Source organism: Mobula hypostoma, chromosome 21 (assembly GCF_963921235.1).
Source record: "Mobula hypostoma chromosome 21, sMobHyp1.1, whole genome shotgun sequence".
Taxonomy (NCBI): Eukaryota; Metazoa; Chordata; class Chondrichthyes; order Myliobatiformes; family Myliobatidae; genus Mobula; species Mobula hypostoma.
In genome coordinates this window covers 95,673-115,891 of record NC_086117.1, presented here as the reverse complement: position 1 = coordinate 115,891, position 20,219 = coordinate 95,673, and the positions used below count along the sequence as shown (strand labels likewise).

Here is a 20,219-nt window from a genome sequence, read left to right as displayed (position 1 = left end):
AAGGGACAGGTTCGCTAAGGCAGCACACACAACACCACGAGGTAACGAGACCCTGGAAGCGGTGCACCTCCCACAAGTCGGTGGGTGTCTTTGGAGGGCTGGTCGCAGGATCAATCCATAGACGCACAGGGTGGAAAGGTACGATCGGTGGGAAGCTGGTGTGTGTGCACCCTTGCCTGGGTGCCAGGTTCACTGCAGAGGAACGATCGTATCTGAAACGGAGGGGTCACAGTCGGTGACCTCAGAAGACATTACAAAGAGCTCGCCTGAAAGCTGACTGCGAGGAATATCGAAGGTCTGTGTGGAAGCCGTTTTGAATATTCATTCGCTTTCGCCCTCTCTCTCCTTCCCCCCCCGTCCATGCCACGGCAGTGATTACTGTGAACTGAACTGAACTTTGCGTCACTTTGAAACTGGTCATTTATCCCTAGACGACGATAGAGCTTGATTGATCCTATTATCCTAGATCTGTGTACATGTGTGTTTATTCATTGCTAACCTGTTGCATTTATATCCTTACTATTAGAGTACTGTGTTGCTTATTTCTTCAATAAAACTTTCTTAGTTCCAGTAATCCAGACTCCAACTGAGTGGTCCATTTCTGCTGGTTTGGCAACCCAGTTACGGGGTACGTAACATAAGTGGGGTTCTTGTCCGCGATTTTGAACGCTAAATTTGGGATGGAGTAAATTGATTGGGTTAAAATTCCCGAAAGAAAGAAAAGGCAAACAGCAGAAATGGAGATTGAGGAATTTCTAAAGGCGCCGACCTTGGCGGCATTAGAGGATGCCAGGAAAGCGGAATTGGCAGCTGTGGCCAAACGGTTGAATCTTGTTAAGGGGAAGTCGACAATGAGGAGAGAGGAGATACACAGAGCTATCATAGAGCACTATGTATCTAAAGGTGTGTTTCCCCAAGGGGAGCTGGAGGTGGTGTCTATTGAAAAACCTGATGAAGACACAGTACAGGTGCAGCTTGAAAAACTGAGACTCGAGCACGAGTTCCAGGTATGGCAGCTAGAACACGAAGAGAAAGAGAGGCAATGGGAGCGAGAAGAGAAAGAGAAACGGTTAGAACGGCAAGAGAGAGAGAAACAATTAGAACGGCAGGAGAGAGAAAGGCAGTTGGAGCGAGAGGAGAAACAGAGGGAAAGGGAATTTGAGCTGGAGAAGTTAAGGATGATGGCAGCGCAGGGGCCCGTGCCGAACCAAGGTGGAGGGTTCCGGGCGACCCAAGAGGTTAGGCTGGTTCCCCCATTTGACGATACCGATGTGGATCGGTACTTTCTCCATTTCGAAAAAGTTGCTACAAGTCAGGACTGGCCGAGGGATAAGTGGGCTGTTTTGCTTCAGAGTGTACTTAAAGGAAAAGCCCAACAAGCTTACTCAGCTTTGTCTGCAGAAGATGCCCAGAGGTATGAGGTGGTGAAAGAGGCCATCCTCAGGATTTATGAGTTGGTCCCGGAGGCATACCGGCAGAGGTTCTGGAATGCGAGGAAGCAGTGGGACCGCACGTATTTAGAGTTTTCCCGTGAGATGCAGATATATTGTGAGCGTTGGTGCGCCTCGAAGGGGGTAGATGGGGATTATGACAGACTGCTACAGCTGATCCTGATTGAGCAGTTTAAAGGTTGTGTCCCTGAAGGTATGAGACCCTACCTAGATGAGAAAGAGGCAGCCACGTTAGCCGCAACTACTAAGTTAGCGGATGAGTACGTGTTGACGCATAGAATGAAGTTTGTCCCGAGTAAAGGCTACCAGAGGGGTAGTCAGGACGGCGAGGAGAGTCCACCAGAAAAGTCAGAAAGTAAGCCGGGGACTAGTGAGAAGGATAAGTTAGACCGGGAGCAGTCTGGTAGGAAGTCTCCTGGGGTCGTCTGTTACAATTGTGGGAAAGCCGGACACTTTGCGTCCAGGTGCTTTGCCCCAAAGAAGGAGACGGGAAAAGGAAAAATGGCGATTTTGACTGGCTGTATCGAGCTGGTAAACGAACTGCTAGGAGAGGAAAGGTCTGCCAAAGTTCAGGAAGGGCGCAAGAGGTTTATCTCAGCCGGATTGGTGTCGGTGAAGGAGGGGTTAAACCCAGTTCCAGTGCAGATCTGGAGAGACATGGGAGTGTGTCAGTCATTGATATTGAAGAGTGTATTAGAGGTTAGCTCAGAGACCCAGACTGGGGAGGTCAAGGTCAAAGGTATTGGGGAAGGGACAGAGGCAGTCCCTTTGCACCAGATACACCTACAAAGCAACTTGGTCTCTGGACCAGTCATGATCGGGGTGAGGTCTGAATTACCGATGAAAGGCGTGGAAGTCTTACTCGGTAATGACCTCGTGGGGGGAATTGTATTCCCAGCCGTGAGATTGACAGGTCAGCCTGCCAGCATTGAGGCCCCGCCCATGGACTCACAGGTTCATCCTGGTTGCGCAGTAACTCGCTGTATGACCCGAGAGACTGCTGAGATGTTTCTGCCAGCCTTGTACGAGGAGGGGGTAGAAAGTGAAAAGAAGGAACGTAATGAAACAGGAGGAAGTGGGGAAATTAAGGTAGATTTATCATTAGACAAGAAGGACTTTATACAGGCACAGGAGCAAGACAAGGAAACAGCTCTCTGTGAAACAGGATTAGGGAGGGAAACAGTCGGCGGAATCATGAAAGAGGTTTACTGGCTGCACAGGAGGAAGGATGTTATTGATTATTGCAGACACGAGCGGAGACGGTCACAGGCTTTTGATATGCTAACAAACCTAGTTGGTGTTAGCGCGGAAATCAATGAAGCTAGGGTCCCCCTGAGAAGAAAAAAAAAACATTTTGAAAAGATGAGTATGGTATCGACCAGATGGGAGAAGGCTATTGTTTTGGCCAGCTCTGCTGATAAGGTCTCTCCCTTAATCCCCGAACAAAGTGACTCTTTAGGAGAATTAATTAAACGGCTCGTACACGTGTGTTTGATTGTCCCGAGGCAATGCAGAGAACTGGGACGTTGGGTGGTGTTTGTCATGCTAGGTCAGCCTAGTGAGCAACACCCCTATGGAATGAGTAATTCAGTGACGAAAGGGCTAACGAACACAGAAGTGTTTATTGGCGATGTAATACGGCTGTCTGAAGCCAGCTTGATAATGAACCTTGAAAAAAATGAGTTCGGCCACACGAAGGTCACTTATCTGGGAATTGTGGTGACACAGGGGCAGCTGGCAGCGGTGCAAGCTAAGGTGCGGGCTATCTCTGACATCCCAACCCCGACAGACAAGAGGGCCCTCAGAAGGCTCTTGGAGATGGTGGGGTACTGTAGGAAGTTTTGCAATAACTCTGCGGTTACTACCCCTCCCCCTCCTACTAAGCCTTGCGAAAGAAAACTAAGTCGGGATGGGACGACCCTTGTTATCGTGGTCCGGGACGAAACCCATTGAGAGGTTACACTAATCACAATTCATCAGTGTTTTCGGCTACTATGAAGTTTGCTAAGTTGGAGCCTGGTTTAGGGGATTATTAAAATAACACATATAAAAGGGACAGAAAATGAAATTGCTGACTGTCTGTCAAGGTGCTGACAACTTAAAATTCTCTGTATTAGCCAAATAGCTGATGAAGATGTATTTTTGTGTGTATCTAATAATGTATTCATGCTTGTAATTTTTACCCCGGTAAAAATCCTTAAAGGTGAGGGGTGTGACGAAAGGGGGTTACAAAAAGTACACATAGATTAAGGTGTTAACTGTCCTGTGCTGGCACCAGTGGGATCAACAGTTGATCTGCCACCTGTGTTCAGGAGAAAGAGAGATAAGGAAGACAATGGAGCAGCATTTGGAAATGTTAATGAAGAGACGGGAGAGTTTAACGGAAGGAGACACAGTCTGAGAGCTGTCAAGATCGGCTCCTTTTTGAACCCTGAACTGTTTGAAGTGTGATGGACAGGCGATACCCCAGCAGGGGGATAAAAAGGAACAGGTTCGCTAAGGCAGCACACACGACACCACAAGGTAACGAGACCCTGGAAGCGGTGCGCCTCCCACAAGTCGGTGGGAGTTTTTGGAGGGCTGGTCACAGGACCAAGCCATAGACGCACAGGGTGGAAAGGTATGATCGGCGGGAACCTGGTGTGTGTCCGCCCTTGCCTGGGTGCCAGGTTCACTGCAGAGGAACGATCGTATCTGAAACGGAGGGGTCACAGTCGGTGACCTCAGAAGACATTACAAAGGGCTCGCCCAAAAGCTGACTGCGAGGAATATCGAAGGTCTGTGTGGAAGCCGTTTTGAATATTCATTCGCTTTTGCCCTCTCTCTCCTTCCCCCCGTCCACCGTCCACCGCCACGGCAGTGATTACTGTGAACTGAACTGAACTCAATTGAACTAAACTTTGCGTCACTTTGAAACTGGTCATTTACCCCTAGACGACGATAGAGCTTGATTGATCCTATTATCCTAGATCTGTGTACATGTGTGTTTATTCATTGCTAACCTGTTGCATTTATATCCTTCCTATTAGAGTACTGTGTTGCTTATTTCTTTAATAAAACTTTCTTAGTTCCAGTAATCCAGACTCCAACTGAGTGGTCCATTTCTGCTGGTTTGGCAACCCAGTTACGGGGTACGTAACAGATCGCTCTGCTATGGAGTGGGAAAGGCCTGCTGCTGTGCCAGGAGAATGGTTTCAAGGTTTTCTGCATTTTGGATATGGACTTGGACTTCTCATTCTTAAAGTTTTTTATATTCTGTGTTTCTCGTCCAATGTTTCTCTTTTCCTGTGTGGGAAAGGGTGATTTGAGGGGCCGATGTGCCTGTTCCGTTTTTTCGTTCTTTGTACAGGGAGAATATAACATCAAAACATAAGAAATAGGAGCAGGAGTAGGCCATCTGGCCTGTCGAGCCTTCTCTGCCATTCAATAGGATCATGGCTGATCTGACAATGGACTCATCTCCACCTACCTGTCTTTTTGCCATAACCCTTATTCCCCTACTATGCAAAGCGAGAGGAGGGTTTTGGGGGTTGATGATCATGCTGCTGTTCTTTTCTTTCTTGGTTTCATGGCTATCTGGAGAAGAAGAATTTCAGAGTTGTATACTTTGATAATAAATGAACCTTTGTACCTTTGATATTTTAATTTGTGCAGTATAGATTAGCTTAGATTATGAGGACACGCAGTCCTCTTTTCTTGTAATTTAGTAATGAATGCATTAAGAAATGATACAATGTTTTTCCAGAATGATATCACAGAAACACATGACAATCGGACTGAAAAACTGACAAAAACCACATATAGTTACAACAGTGCAAAGCAATACCGTAATTTGATAAAGAACAGACCATGGGCACGGTAAAAAGTCTCAAAGTCTCTCGAAAGTCCCATCATCTCACGCAGCCGGTGCACCTCCAGCACCGCAAACTTGCCGATGCAGCATCCTGGAAGTATCCGACCACAGTTCAACTCCGAGTCCATCCGAAAACTCCCGAGCCTTGGACCAGCTCTCCAGCACCGAGCACCATCTCTGCTGAGTGCTTCGACCCCGGCCCGAGCAATAGGCAAAGCTGAGGATTTGGAACCTTCCCCTCCGGAGATTAAAGTAGATGAACTTATAGCACAGTTGCAGATGTTGTGGGCATCACTGAATCATGTCTGAAAGAAGATTATAGCTGGGAGCTTAACGTCCAAGTATACACATTGTATCAAAAGGACCCCCAGGTAGGCCAAGGGACGGGGTGGCTCTGTTACATAGAAAACCTGCAGCACAATATAGGCCCTCCAGTCCATAATGCTGTGCCAAACATGTACATACTTAGAAATTATTCAAGGTTACCCATTGCCCTCCATTTTTCTAAGCTCCATGTACCTATCCAGGAGTCACTTAAAAGACCCTGTCGTATCTGCCTCCACCACAGTTGCCGGCAGCTCATTCCACACACTCACCACTCTCTGTGTAAAACAACTTACCCCTGACATCACCTCTGTACCTACTTCCAAGCACCTTAAAACTGTGCCCTCTTGTGTTAGCCCTCTGCAACACTACGGTAAAGGAGATACAATTGTGATCACTATCTCCAAAATGCTCTCCCACTGAGAGACCTGACACCTGACCAGGTTCATTTCCCAATACCGGATCAAGTACAGCCTCTCCTCTTGTAGGCTTATCTACTTAATTGTGTCAGGAAACCTTCCTGAACACACCTAACAAACTCTACCCCATTTAAAGCCCTTGCTCTAGGGATATGCCAATCAATATTTGGGAAATTAAAATCTCCCAACACGACAACCCTGTTATTATTACTCCCTATCTGCTCTTCAATGTCCCTGTTACTATTGGGTGCTCTATAAAAAAACACCCAGAAGAGTTATTGACCCCTTGCTGTTTCTAACTTCCACCCACAGAGACTCGGTAGACAATCCCTCCATGACTTTCTCCTTTTCTGTAGCTGTGACACTAACTCTGATCAGCAGTGCCATGCCCCCACCTCTTTTGCCTCCCTCCCTGTCCTTTCTGAAACCTGTTTAGCTTGGCACTCTTAAGCTGTAGCTTGAAACATCTATAGCCTGTTGGTAAAAAAAAAGAAATCAAATCATTGGAAAGAGGTGACATAGAGTTGGAAGGTGTTGAATCATTGTGGGTAGAGTTAAGGAACTGCAAGGGTAGAAAAACCCTGATGGGAGTTATATAAGACCTCTAAACAGTAATAAAGATGTGGACTTCAAATTACAACGGAAGATAGAAACTGCATGTCAAAAGGGCAATGGTCATGGGAAATTCAATATGCAGGTAGATTAGAAAAATTAGGTTGATGCTGGATCCCAAGAGGGGGAAAACTGCTGCGAAGTGCCGTCTTTATAATCTACAGCTGTGAAGCTAAGTGAAAGTGTAGCTTCTTCTCCTGCTCATGCTCACTGATTGGACGCAGTCCAACTCAAATTGGATTAGCATAGATTTGCATCAAAGTTGGAATGCAAGAGGTGGACAAAGGAACTCATTGCTGTACTGATGGGGTAAATATATTAAGTTCTCTTAATCTTAGCAGTTGGTGTTCATAAAAAGCTAAGCACTGTGTTTTTGAAGTTTCTAAAAAAAAATAAGTCCATTGGTCAATGTCAGGTAATTGGTGCAACTGGATTAATCTACACAATTCTGGATTAATCTATCGCCACAATAGGTCAACACAATCTCAATGGCACTCCACGCAGCCCTATGTCAGGATGCTGTTCCATCAACTATAGCTCAGCATTTAATACCATTATTCCCACAGTCCTGATTGAGAAGTTGCAGAACCTGGGCCTCTGTACCTCCCTCTGCAATTGCATCCTCGACTTCCTAACCGGAAGACTACAATCTGTGCGGATTGTTAATAACGTATCCTCCTCGCTGACGATCAACACTGGCGCACCTCAGGGGTGTGTGCTTAGCCCACTGCTCTACTCTATATACACATGACTGTGTGGCTAGGCATAGCTCAAATACCATCTATAAATTTGCTGACAGTACAACCATTGTTGGTAGAATCTCAGGAGGTGACAAGAGGGCGTATTGGAGTGAGATATGCCAACGAGTGGAGTGGTGTCGCAGCAACAACCTGGCACTCAGTGTCAGTAAGATGAAAGAGCTGATTGTGGACTTCAGGAAGGGTAAGACAAAGGAACACATACCAATCCTCATAGAGGGATCAGAAGTGGAGAGAGTGAGTAGCTTCAAGTTCCTGGGTACCAAGATCTCTGAGGACATACCGATGTAGTTATAAAGAAGACAAGACAGCGGCTATACTTCATTAGGAGTTTGAAGAGATTTGGCATGTCATGAAATATCATGAAAAACTTCTATAGACATACCGTGGGGAGCATTCTGACAGGCTGTCTGGTATGGTGGGGGGGGGGGTGCTACTGCACAGGACTAAAAGAAGCTGCAGAGGGTTGTAAATCTAGTCAGCTCCTTCTTGGGTACTAGCCTACAAAGTACTGAGGACACCTTCAGGAGTGGTATCTCGGAAAGGCAGCGTACATTATTAAGGACTTCCAGCACCCAAGGCATGCCCTTTTCTCACTGTCACCATCAGGCAGGAGGTACAGAAGTACACAGGAGTACATTCAGCCAGAGACTCATTCCACCGAGATGCAACACAGAGTGTCATAGAAAGTCATTCCTACCTGTGGCCATCAAACTTTACAACTCCTCCCTTGGAGGGTCAGACACCCTGAGCCAATAGGCTGGTCCTGAACTTATTTCCTGGCATAATTTACATATTACTATTTAACTATTTATGGTTGTATTACTGTTTAATTATGGTGCAACTGTAACGAAAACCAATTTCCCCTGGGATCAATAAAGTATGACTATGACTATAGAAACCTGAAGGCACACACGCAGCGGTTCAGGAACAGCGTCTTCCCCTCTGCCATCCAATGCTTAAATGGACATCAAACTCTTGGACACACTACCTTACTTTTTTTTTTAAATATACAGTATTTCTGTTCTTTGCACTTTAAAAAATCTATTCAATATATGTATACTGTAATTTATTTATTCTTATTCTTATTTTATTTATTACTTTTTCTTTATCTCTTCTAAACAATGATTTGCATTAAACTGCTGCTGCTAAGTTAACAAATTTCACATCACATGCCAGTGATAATAAACCTGATTTTGATTCTTCCTTCAGAAATGAGATGGAAAGAATTTCACATGTAAAGAACTTTTCACAATTCCTTGGGATGTTCCAAACCCATATTAAATTTCTGACTGACATTATTGTTGTATCATTTATGTTCCTTTACAAAAGGGAAGAAGACCATTCAGTTCATCCATTCCAAGCCAGTTCTCAGTGCAGTCACACTGCTAATTCAGTTGTAACATTCCTATCAACTACAACCTGATTGTTCTACCACCCACCTACACTAAGAGGTAATTTAGAATGGAGCTTTGAGGAAGCCTGCATTATAGAGATAACATACAGATTTCACTTGGCAGCACCAGTGATTGAGGTTGACCCAAGCCATTGTAGCAGAGAGAAGCAGCTGAATAACTGTGCAGAGGAGAAAGCTGTTATATGCAACGTCTTCCCTAGACAATAGTAAGCATCTTTATCCATGGAGACCAGTGAGCTGCTGACAGGTAACATCTCACCTGATTGGAATAGTGGTTTCCTTGGGAGCATTAACCTGCTGCTGGAAGAGGCCAGAGCTTTATCCAGATCTGCAGGTACTGTATCTGCCTTCATAAAGCACTATATAATGTTCAAGCGTGCAATTTTTTCACTTGTCATTTTTTGGGCTATGAATGTTGCTGGCAAAGCAAACATTTATTATCCATCCATAAATACAGTGGTAGTAAGTTGCGCTGTGAATCTTTGTGGTGTGTCTGTGAGATATGAATTTAGACTTAGTGATGATAGTCTTTCAAGTCAAACATTCCTAAAATTTTATTTCTCATTCTCTTCAGTAATAACATGCTAACTCTCTTTTCTTTACAGTAAAGAAAATGTGCACAGGCATGTCCTCCGTTTGCTGCTGCATCTTCACCACAAAATAGCACCTTCAAAAATGATCTCACTACAGAAGGCATTGGAACCCACCAAACAGGTGACATGTCTACTTAAGTATAAACCAGGATGGTGCAAGGAATGATATTAGAAATGAGAAAACAAGATAACATTAGTACAATAAATCAATAAATTTTGCAGTTAATTATGCTAGTGGTGTTATTAACCTTCTGAATAGAATTGGTTAACTTAGTGCTAGATAGCAATCACTTTATAATATCAAGTACATAGAACAGTAGAGCACAAGAATAGGCCCTTTGGCCCACACTTTCAGTGCCAAACAAAAGTATTCTTAATCTTCCCTACACATGATTATATTACCCCTTTCCCCACTTCAATTTCCTGCCTGTTCACATGCCCGTCTAAAACCCTCAAATGATGCTATCTTATCTGCTTCTAATACCTACCTTGAAAAACCTTGTCTTGTAAATCACGTCACACTTGTCTGGGTTAAAGTCTATGCCATTTTACTGCTCACATTTCTAACTAGCCTGTATCCTGCTGAATTCTTTGACAACCTTATTCACTATCCATAATTTCACCAATTTTCATATATTCGGCAAAGTTACTAATCAGTCCACCTACAATTTTGTTCACATCATTTATCACAATTACCCAGGTCTTAGCACTGATCAAATCACAGATCTCCAGTCAGAATAAAACACCTCCACCACTACCCTCTCATTTCTATCACCGAGCACTTTTGAATCCAATCTACCTACTCTCCATGCCTTAATTTTATCCCAGGATACTTAATTTTCTGGATCAGCCTACCATGAGGGAACCTTGTCCATAGAACATAAAATGGTGAAGTACAGCACAGGATCAGGCCCTTCAGCCCACACTTAAGTTTAATAAAATGCCTTATTACAGAAGTCCTTCTTGCCCACACATGGCAATTCAATGTTTTGAGATAGAGCATGGTAACAAACCCTTCTGGCCCAACAAGCTCACACCACCCAATTACACCCACATGACCAATTAACTTACTAAGCCATACATCCTTGGGATGTGAGAGGAAGCTGGAGCACCCAGAGGAAACCCATGTGTTCATGGGGAGAACATACAAGCCCTTTACAGACAGCAGCAGGAAATGAACGCAGGTCACTGCTGCTGTAATAGTTTTACACTAACCGCGAAGCTACTGTGACACCCATGTGATAACATCCTTTCCTTAATAATCTTCATCTCCTCCTCAAAAAAACTCAAATCATTTGTAATTCATGACCTCCTCTGCACAGTCTTGCTGGTTGTAATTAAGTGAGTAGATCCTATCTCGAAAAGTCTTCTCCTGCATCTTCTCTACAACTGATGTGAGGCTCACCAGCCTATAATTCCTTAAATAAAGAAACAACACTTGGCTACTCTCCAGTCCTTTTTTTTTTGCCTGGGGCTAAAGAGAATACAATGATTTTTAGTCACAAGAGATTCTGCAGATGTTGGAAATTTGAGCAACACAAAATGCTGGAGGAACTCAGCAGGTCAAGTAGCATTCATGGAGGGGAATAAATGAAATGAGCTAAGATCCTTCATCAGGATTGGCTCATTTGTGTGTTCCAGTGTTTTCCGTCAAGGCCAAGCAACCTCCTTTCATGCCTCTCATGATGGGCCAAATGGCCTAATTCTACTTCTAGGTCTTATGGTCAATAACCTGGTATAGATCCTGTTAGGCCCTGGGGACCTTTGAGATTCACCACCACCTTGGCTTCATTTTGTCCTAGAATATGAGCATACCTTCCCTAATCTCACTATCTTCCATGTACTTCTACATGCAGACTTGCTTAGTTCCTTGCCCAAATCCGTTGACTCCAGGCATAAATTCCCTCCTTTGTCTTTGAGTGCAAGTACTCTGCCTAGTTGTTCTCTTGTTTTTAATATACAGTTGCAAGAAAAAGTTTGTGAACCCTTTGCAGTTACCTGGTTTTCTACATTAATTACTCACAAAGTGTGGTCTGATCTTCATCTAAGTCACAATAATAGACAAACACAATCTGCCTAAAACTAATAACACACAAACAATTGTACTTTTCACGTCTTTAATGAACACATTGTGTAATCATTCACAGAACACGCTGGAAAAAGAATGTGAACCCATGTATTTAAAAACTGGTAGAACCTCCTTTAGCAGTAATAACCTCCACCGAACTTTTCTTGTAGCTGCTGATCAGACTTGCACAACGGCAAGGAGGAATTTTAGACTATTTCTCTATCCAAAACTGTTTCAGTTCGTCAATATTTCAGGGATACCTTGCATGAACAGCCCTCTGCGGGTCATGCCACAGCATCTCAATTGGGTTAAGTTCTGGACTCTGACTTGCCCACTCCAAAACACAATTTTTCTTCTTTTTAAACCATTCTGTTACTGATTTACTCTGATTGGCAACCGGGAATAGTCCGGTGACAGCGTGGAGAGACAGCGGACAGCCAGGAAAGACTGGCACCGGGGGTGTCAGGATTGGCAGTCCGGGCACCAGCTCAGAAGAGCACCCACCTCTTGAAGCTTCTAGTTTACATGGAGAAACATACCCTCGGGGTCCTCCGAGAGGGAGGGAGAATGATGGACCCAATCGGATGGATACAGTTAATTACAGGGAACGACTACGACCAAGAGCTAGGATAAGAGGCTCTGACTGTCCAGTGTGTTGGTGTGGGAGACCGTTTTCCAGCATTAAAGGTTTACGAGTCCACCAAGCAAAGTTGAAGTGCTATTCCATCCCAGTGGATGAAGATGAAATTTCTTCACCAAGCACAGATGATGTGGTCTTTTCAACCACTGAGTCACAAGCCACAGCGATTCGCTCTGGAGAGCGTCATCATACTCCAGGTCAGACGAGAGATAACCCAGGTCAGGTTTCAGACCACAGTACCCAGGTAGATTCTTCGCATGATGGCGGTGGCGAGGAGGTAGAGAAGAAGAGGAAGGTCAAGTGGCCAGCAATGGCAGATGAGAAGGCTTGGCGTGTATTTGATGAGGATATCAGTATGATGTTGGAGAACACGCTCAGGGGAACATCAAAGAGAAAGTTGGAAGTGATGGGTGATATGATTTACGATGTTGGAAAGTACAGGTTTGGTGTGGTTGAGTTGAAGAAAACAAAGCCTACACAGCAACCAAGCAGGCGCCAGAAGGAGATCAGTAGGTTGAGGAGAGAGCTTAGATCGTTGAGACAGAGGTGGAAGGTAGCAAGTGAGGGAGGATCAGCATGGGTGTGGACCAAGTATGTCCAGAGGGGCAGATAGTCAGACAGTGTATACATATCTTGCAAACCCTTCAGTAGTTGCATGGACACTTGAAGAGTAGACTATCTGTTGGATGGAAGTGACCAACAACTCTGATAGAGGCAGATGCCAAGTTTTTAAGCTCACCAGAGGGAGGTGGTGCTTTAGCACTGCTGGCCCACCACCTCGAAGGAGTCTTGATCATAAGCGGGCCGAAACTCCTGAAGACAGGTGGCAGATCAACTGATGATCCCTCTGGTGATAGCACAGGACAGTTAACATCTTAGTCCACGTGTATTCTGTAACTCTGTGCTTCAGATCATTGTCTTGTTGCATCATCCAACTTCTATTAAGCTTCAGGTAATAGGCTGCTACCCTGACATTATCCTGTAAAATATCTTGATACAATTTTGAATTCATTGTTCCCTCAGGCTGTTCAGGCCCTAAGGCAGCAAAGCAGCCCCAAACCATTATGTTCCTTCCACCATGCTTCACAGGTGGGTTGAGGTTTTGGTGTTGGTGTGCAGTGACTTTTTCCTCCAAACCACTGTGTGCATTTCTGCCAAAAAGTTCCACGTTTTCTTTCATCTGTCCACAGAGCATTGTTCCAGAAGCATTATGGAACATCCAGGTGGTCTTTTGCAAGCTTGAGACGTGCAGCAATGTTTTTTTTGTAGAGCAGTGATATCCTCGCTGATGTCCTTCCATGAACACCATTTGTGTTCAGTGTTTTTCTAACAGTGGACATGTGAAGAAAGAGCTAGAGATTTCTGCAGGTCTTTTACCGTTACCCGGGATTCTTTTTCACCTCCTTGGTGTGATCTTTGCAGGACGCTCGCTCCTAGGGAGTCTAGCAGCAGTACTGAATTTCCTCTATTTGTAGATACTTTTTCTTATTGTGGACTGATGAACACTCAGATAATTGAAAATGCTTTTGTAACTTTTCACAGCTTCATGCATCTCTACAATTCTTCAAAGGTCCTCTGGAAGTTGTTTCGATCAAGTCATGGTGTACATAAACAGATCTTTCTTGAGAAGAGCAGGCTCGATCAGTAATCTGACTCTGTGTGTCTTAGAGGGCAAGACACCGCTACAACCCACACCTCCAATCTCATCTCATTGATTGGAGCACCTAACTCCAAATAGCTTTTGTCGAAGGCATTACCCCAGAGGTTCACATACTTCTTGAACCTGGACTGTGATTGTTTAAGAGGTGTACTCAGTATTGACAAGAAGTAGTACAATTGTTTGCGTGTCATTAGTTTAGGCAGATTGTGTTTGTCTACGATTGTGACTTAGATGAAGCTCAGACCATATTTTATGAGTAATTAATGCAGAAAACCAGGTAACTGCAAAGGATTCACAAACTTTTCCTTGCAACGGTATGTATAAAATGCCCTGGGATTCTGGTTAATCCTACTCATCGAGGTAATTTCATAATATCATAGTCCTCTTTAGCCCCCAATTCTGTGTTTAATTAAAGATAATCCAAAGCTTTATTTTGTAACTCAAAAGCTATGACAACATAGAACATGGAAGAGTATAACACAGGAACAGGCTGTTCAGCCCACAATGTTTTGTGAACCAAGTAAAAAGTATATTAAAAAACACCCAAAAACAAATCCCTCTTACCTATACCATGTCCATATCCTTTCATCCTCCTTATATCCATGTGCCTATCCAAATGTCTCTTTAAAAACCTCTCTTGTATTTGCCTCTACCGCCATACCAGGCAGTGCATTCCAGGCATCAAGGACTCTCGGAGTAAAAATCTTACCCCTCACGTCCCTCTTGAACCTACTCCCTCTCATCTTCAATGTATGCCCTTTGGTATTAGATATTTCAACCCTGGGAAATAGATACTCTCTGTCCATTCTATGTGTGCCTCTCATAGTCTTGTAAACTTATAGCAGATTTCCCCTCTGCCTTTGGCGTGCCTGAGAAAATTACCCAAGTTTACCTAGCCTTTCGTGATAGTACTATTGATTTTAGCTTCCTAAATCTTGCATATGCTTCCTTTTCCTTTTTGACTAAATCGTCTACATTTCTTATTTATCCAAGGTTCCCAAACTTTCCATCCTAGTCTTTCTTACGGGAACATGTTGTCTGAATGGGGTGGAGTTTGTTAGGTGTGTTCAGCAAGGTCTCTTGACACAATATGTAGATAAGCCTACGAGAGGAGAGACCGTACTTGATTTGGTATTGGGAAATGAACCTGGTCAGGTGTCAGATCTCTTAGTGGGAGAGCATTTTGGAGATAGTGATCATAATTCTATCTCCTTTACAATAGCATTGGAGAGAGATAGGAACAGACAAGTTAGAAAAGCATTTAATTGGAGTAAGAGGAATTATGAGGCTGTCAGGCAGGAAATTGGAAGCTTATATTGGGAACAGATGTTCTCAGGGAAAAGTACGGAAGAAATGTGGCAAATGCTCAGGGGATATTTGTGTGGAGTTCTGCATAGGTACGTTCCAATGAGACAGGGAATTTATGGTAAGGCACAGGAACCATGGTGTACAAAGGCTGTAATAAATCTAGTTAAGAAGAAAAAAACTTACAAAAGTTTCAGGGAGCTAGGTAATGTCAGAGATCTAGAAGATTATGAGGCTACAGGAAGGAGCTTAAAAAGGAAATTAGGACAGCCAGAAGGGGCCATGAGAAGGCCTTGGTGGGCAGGATTAAGGAAAACCCCAAGGTATTCTACAAGTATGTGAAGACCAAGAGGATAAGCTGTGAAAGAATAAGACCTATCAATTGTGACAATGGGGTAAGTGTGTATGGAACAGGATGAAATAGCAGGGGTACTTAATGAAACTTTACTTCAGTATTCACCATGGAAAAGGATCTTCGTCATTGTAGTGCTGACTTGCAGCAGACTGAAAAGCTTAAGCACATAGATATTAAGAAAGAGGATGTGCTGGAGCTTTTGAAAAGCATCAAGTTGGATAAGTCGCCCGGACCGGATGAGATGTAACCCAGGCTACTGTGGGAGGCAGGGGAGGAGATTACTAAGCCTCTGGCGATGATCTTTGCATCATCAATGGGGACGGGGGTGGGTTCCGGAGGATTGAAGGGTTGTGGATGTTTTTCCTTTATTCAAGAAAGGGAGTAGAGATAGCCCAGGAAATTATAGACCAGTGAGTCTTACTTAAGTGGTTGGTAAGTTGATGGAGAAGATCCTGAGAGGCAGGATTTATAAACATTTGGGGAGGTATAATATGATTAGGTATAGTCAGCATGGTTTTGTCAAGGGCATTTCGTGCCTTTCAAGCCTGACTGAATTTTTTGAGGATGTGACAAAACACATTGATGAAGGAAGAGCAGTAGATGTAGTGTATATGGATTTCAGCAAGTCATTTGATAAGGTATCCCTTGCAAGGCTTATTGAGAAAGTAAGGAGGCATGGGATCCAAGGGGACATTGCTTTGTGGATCTGAACTGGCTTGCCCACAGAAGGCAAAGAGTGGTTGTAGACGGGTCATATTCTGCATGGAGGTCTGTGACCAGTGGTGTGCCTCAGGGATCTGTTCTGGGACCCTTACTGTTTGTAACTTTTATAAATGACCTGGATGAGGAAGTGGAGGGATGGGTTAGTAAGTTTGCTGATGACACAAAGGTTGGAGGTGTTGTGCATAGTGTAGAGGGCTGTCAGAGGTTACAGCGGGACATTGATAGGATGCAAAACTGGGCTGAGAAGTGGTAGATGGAATTCAACCTAGGTAAGTGTGAAGTGGTTCATTTTGGTAGGTCAAATATGATGGCAGAATATAGTATTGATGGTAAGATCCTCGGCAGTGTGGCGTATCAGAGGGATCTTGGGGTCCGAGTTCATAGGACACTCAAAGCAGCTGTGCAGGTTGACACTGTGGTTAAGAAGGCATACAGTGCATTGGCCTTCATTAATCGTGAAATTGAGTTTCGGAGCCGAGAGGTAATGTTGCAGCTATATAGGACCCTGGTCAGACCCCACTTGGAGTACTGTGCTCAGTTCTGGTCGCCTCACTGCAGGAAGGATGTGGAAGCCATAGAAAGAGTGCAGAGGAGATTTACAAGGATGTTGCCTGTATTGGGTAGCATGCCTTATGAAAACAGGTTGAGTGAACTTAACCTTTTCTCCTTGGAGCGACGGAGGATGAGAGGTGACCTGATAGAGGTGTATAAGATGATGAGAGGCATTGATCGTGTGGATAGTCAGAGGCTTTTTCCCAGGACTGAAATGGTTGCCACAAGAGGACACAGGTTTAAGGTGCTGGGGAGTAGGTACAGAGGAGATGTTGGGGATAAGTTTTTTTACTCAGAGAGTGGTGAGTATGTGGAATGGGCTGCCGGCAACAGTGGTGGAGGCAGGTACGATAGGGTCCTTTAAGAGACTTTTGGATAGGTACATGGAGCTTAGAAAAATAGAGGGCTATGGGGAAGTCTAGTAATTTCTAAGGTAAGGACATGTTCGGCACAACTTTGTGGGCCGAAGGGCCTGTATTGTACTGTAGGTTTTCTATGTTTCTATGAATGCTGACCAACTGGCCTTTAAAGATTCCGACATGTCTGATGTGGACTTGAACCAGTAATAGCTGCTTGCAATTTGCTCTTCCCTGTGTAATTTATCTGTTTCTAACTTATCACTTTGCCCTAAGTCCAGTGTTAATCTTATCTATAATTATATGAAAACTGAGAGTTGTGATCACTGTTTTCAAAATGCTGTCCCACTGCAATTCTAATCACCTGGCCAGGCAAGATCAAGAAAGCTTCCTGGATGCACCTAGCAAATCTGTGTGTCACATCCACTATTCAAAATAATGCTGATATTTGTTCTTGCCTCTTGTGTTTTTAGAGCACCGAAGCAGTGAAGGAATTGTATACTCAACTTACAGAAAAGATGGAAAGTGTGAAGCAGAGTCCTGTGGAAACAATGGAGACTCCAGCACTGGAACTGCCTCTGCGGACTGTGTCTACACCAGCTGCTGTCATCTGATGGATTCAGATTCCTATTGGAATTAAAGTGTGATTGTGCATTGCAGAATAACTGTATCTGCTTGCTGTTGGAAGAGGAATCATGAAACACTGAACTACACACTCTTCATTGAGCTCAAGTCTTTGTAGATTCGTAAAATAGTACATTAATTATTAACATTTGTTACTTCTATTTGCCATAAAATAAACTTTTACATTGAACTGCAGAGTTACTTGTCAGATGCAGCTGTGCATTTCATAATCTTGAGCAACATAAAAGTAGTACAGTAAAGCAGGCTCTGAATGACACTTCCAAGAACAGTAGCTACAGGACTGAAGGTCATTATCATTGCAATTTTCCTCATTTTTTTTCGATGTTTTATTGTTTATACTAACACTCTCTTTCATTTTTTATTTCATGCATCCCACTAGATGTTAGCAGCCTAGAGAAGTAGTTGATTACTAAGCAAGCGATAGGAAATATTTTTGTGACCCAAACTGCAGAGTTTGAATTTTTTTAACTGACCATTGTAATTTTGTTCTTAAATTTCACGTGAGAGGTTTCACTTTTTGGATCAGAGTGGTAAACTGAGAAATTGTGTACTGTACTGCATTAGGTGAACTTGATTTAATAGCTAATGTTTAGCAAATAATTGTAAATTTGTGTTTCAACATGATTAATTGGAAATGTCCAAATAACTCGATTCCTATTTAACAGAGCAACAAAAAAGATACATACTAGGAACTTTTTAAAATCACTTTTTATTGAGAAAAATAAAGATGAAAATCTGACATTTTGTTTATTGGATGTTGCTTGTAAATGTGTTTTCGATAACAAACTATTTTCAGCTGGCAAAATCATAGTGACACCAGCCAGCTGTCTCTTGTTGCTCACCACTTTCACATATTCCCTGTCAAACGCACAATGAGACCAGCTAGAGGTTAGCCATTTTTTCATCTGGAGGACAGCTTGTACTGAATCACACAAAACAGCCCTGGGGAATAGGGCTATATACACTTTGTGTGTGGGCTCTTGAGATTTGCAGCAGGGGTGATAGGAATAACGCAAACACAAGGAAATCTGCAGATGTTGGAATTTCAAGCAACACACATAAAAATTGCCGGTGAACGCAGCAGGCCAGGCAGCGTCTCTAGGAAGAGGTACAGTGGAAGTTTCGGGCTGAGACCCTTCGTCAGGACTAACTGAAAGAAGAGCTAGTAAGAGATTTGAAAGTGGGAGGGGGATGGGGAGATCCAAAATGATAGGAGGAGATAAGGGGGAGGGATGGAGCCAAGAGAGGTAAGGCTCCGGAGTTTTGAGTGGTGAGGTATGAGGTGCTATGGCGGATAGGCTCGTGTGGTGAAGCCAGGTGAATCTGGCCCATGCCTTTCGTTATCGTGGTCCAACACCACTTGGTACAATGAACCGGGTGTGCACTGGGACACATCATCAGTAATGCATCCTCGGATCATCGGGTGTTGTGGGTCTTTAATCATTAGACACCCTCCCCGAGGTGACCCAGCCGGAGTTGATCAAGCTCGGCTTGTGTTTTCCCATAAACCAGGATAATGAGAGGTATGTAATTATGAGGGTAATAATACTTTTAAAACATCGTTACCTGGCATCTGTATGCATGGGATTGCATGCATTAAATTGACAGTGTTTACTGGGCATTCGGTGTCTCTGCACCTGAGTTTAGTGGTGACTTGTTTTCTGTGGACCCAGCTTGGGTTTAACTTTCTGGTTCTCTCTCGCCTTTTGGGCATCTGAGCTTTTTTATTGGCATTTTGTCGACCGGGAAAATGAAGAGCGTGTCACTGTAAGGTTAGGTTGAGAGTATGCGGGCAGTGGGCAAATCAGCCCTCTTGTGCTTCTTGATCTCCTCACTTGAGATACAATTTCACGCAACCCTGCCACTTTGATCCGGCCCACGCTTTCATTGACCAGGTCCAACACTTGTCTTTCTTGGATCTTGCCCCTCCTGACAATGGTAATCGGGTTTGCGGGGGTGTGGCCAGAGATAAGCGGGATGTGCTTAGCGTTTGTGGAGGTGTGTGCCCCCTTGGACATTAGGATTAGGTTTAAGTGTTGGGCTGGTGGATGTATATGTGTGACCGGGAGAGGTAAGGCTGCGGAGTTTTGAGTGGTTAGGGTTAGGGGGTTGGGGTTAGGGTTAGGGTTACTGTTAGGATGCGAGTATGCGGGCAGTGGGCAAAATATCCCTCTAGTGTTTGTGGATCTCGTACTGGAGATGCAGTATCACTTTACCCTGCCACTTTGTTTTTGGCCCACGTTATCATCATCTCGGTCCCCAACTTTCCTTTACTGGGATCTTCCTCCTCTTCAACCTCCATTCTGGAGTTTAAGTTACAATAGTGGAGTTATTGCCTATGGATAGTGTTTTGGCTTTGGGGATTTGGATTGAGGGGTGTTGTGGGGAGGGACATGCCCGGGGGTTGAGTTAGGTAATGGGCGTTGAGGATTCACGGTGAAGGGAGGTGGGGTGGGGTGGCAATTGGCATTGCGGGGGTGGGGGCGTC

At 44.1% G+C, this 20,219-nt stretch overlaps 1 protein-coding gene across 3 annotated transcripts in view; it reads left to right on the top strand.

Annotated features, from left to right (window-relative positions):
* nelfb (negative elongation factor complex member B) overlaps positions 1 to 18,458 on the top strand; it is a 124,689-nt gene extending 106,231 nt beyond the window's left edge. For 2 of the 3 annotated variants that reach the window (XM_063073242.1, XM_063073241.1), the window contains 2 exons: positions 9,440 to 9,548; positions 17,560 to 18,458. In XM_063073242.1, the coding sequence (XP_062929312.1) occupies positions 9,440 to 9,548; positions 17,560 to 17,700 (250 nt within the window). In that variant the 3' untranslated portion in view covers positions 17,701 to 18,458. The remainder of the gene's footprint in view (positions 1 to 9,439; positions 9,549 to 17,559) is intronic. The other variant, XM_063073240.1, reaches the window with a different exon arrangement.
* Positions 18,459 to 20,219: the final 1,761 nt, after the last annotated feature.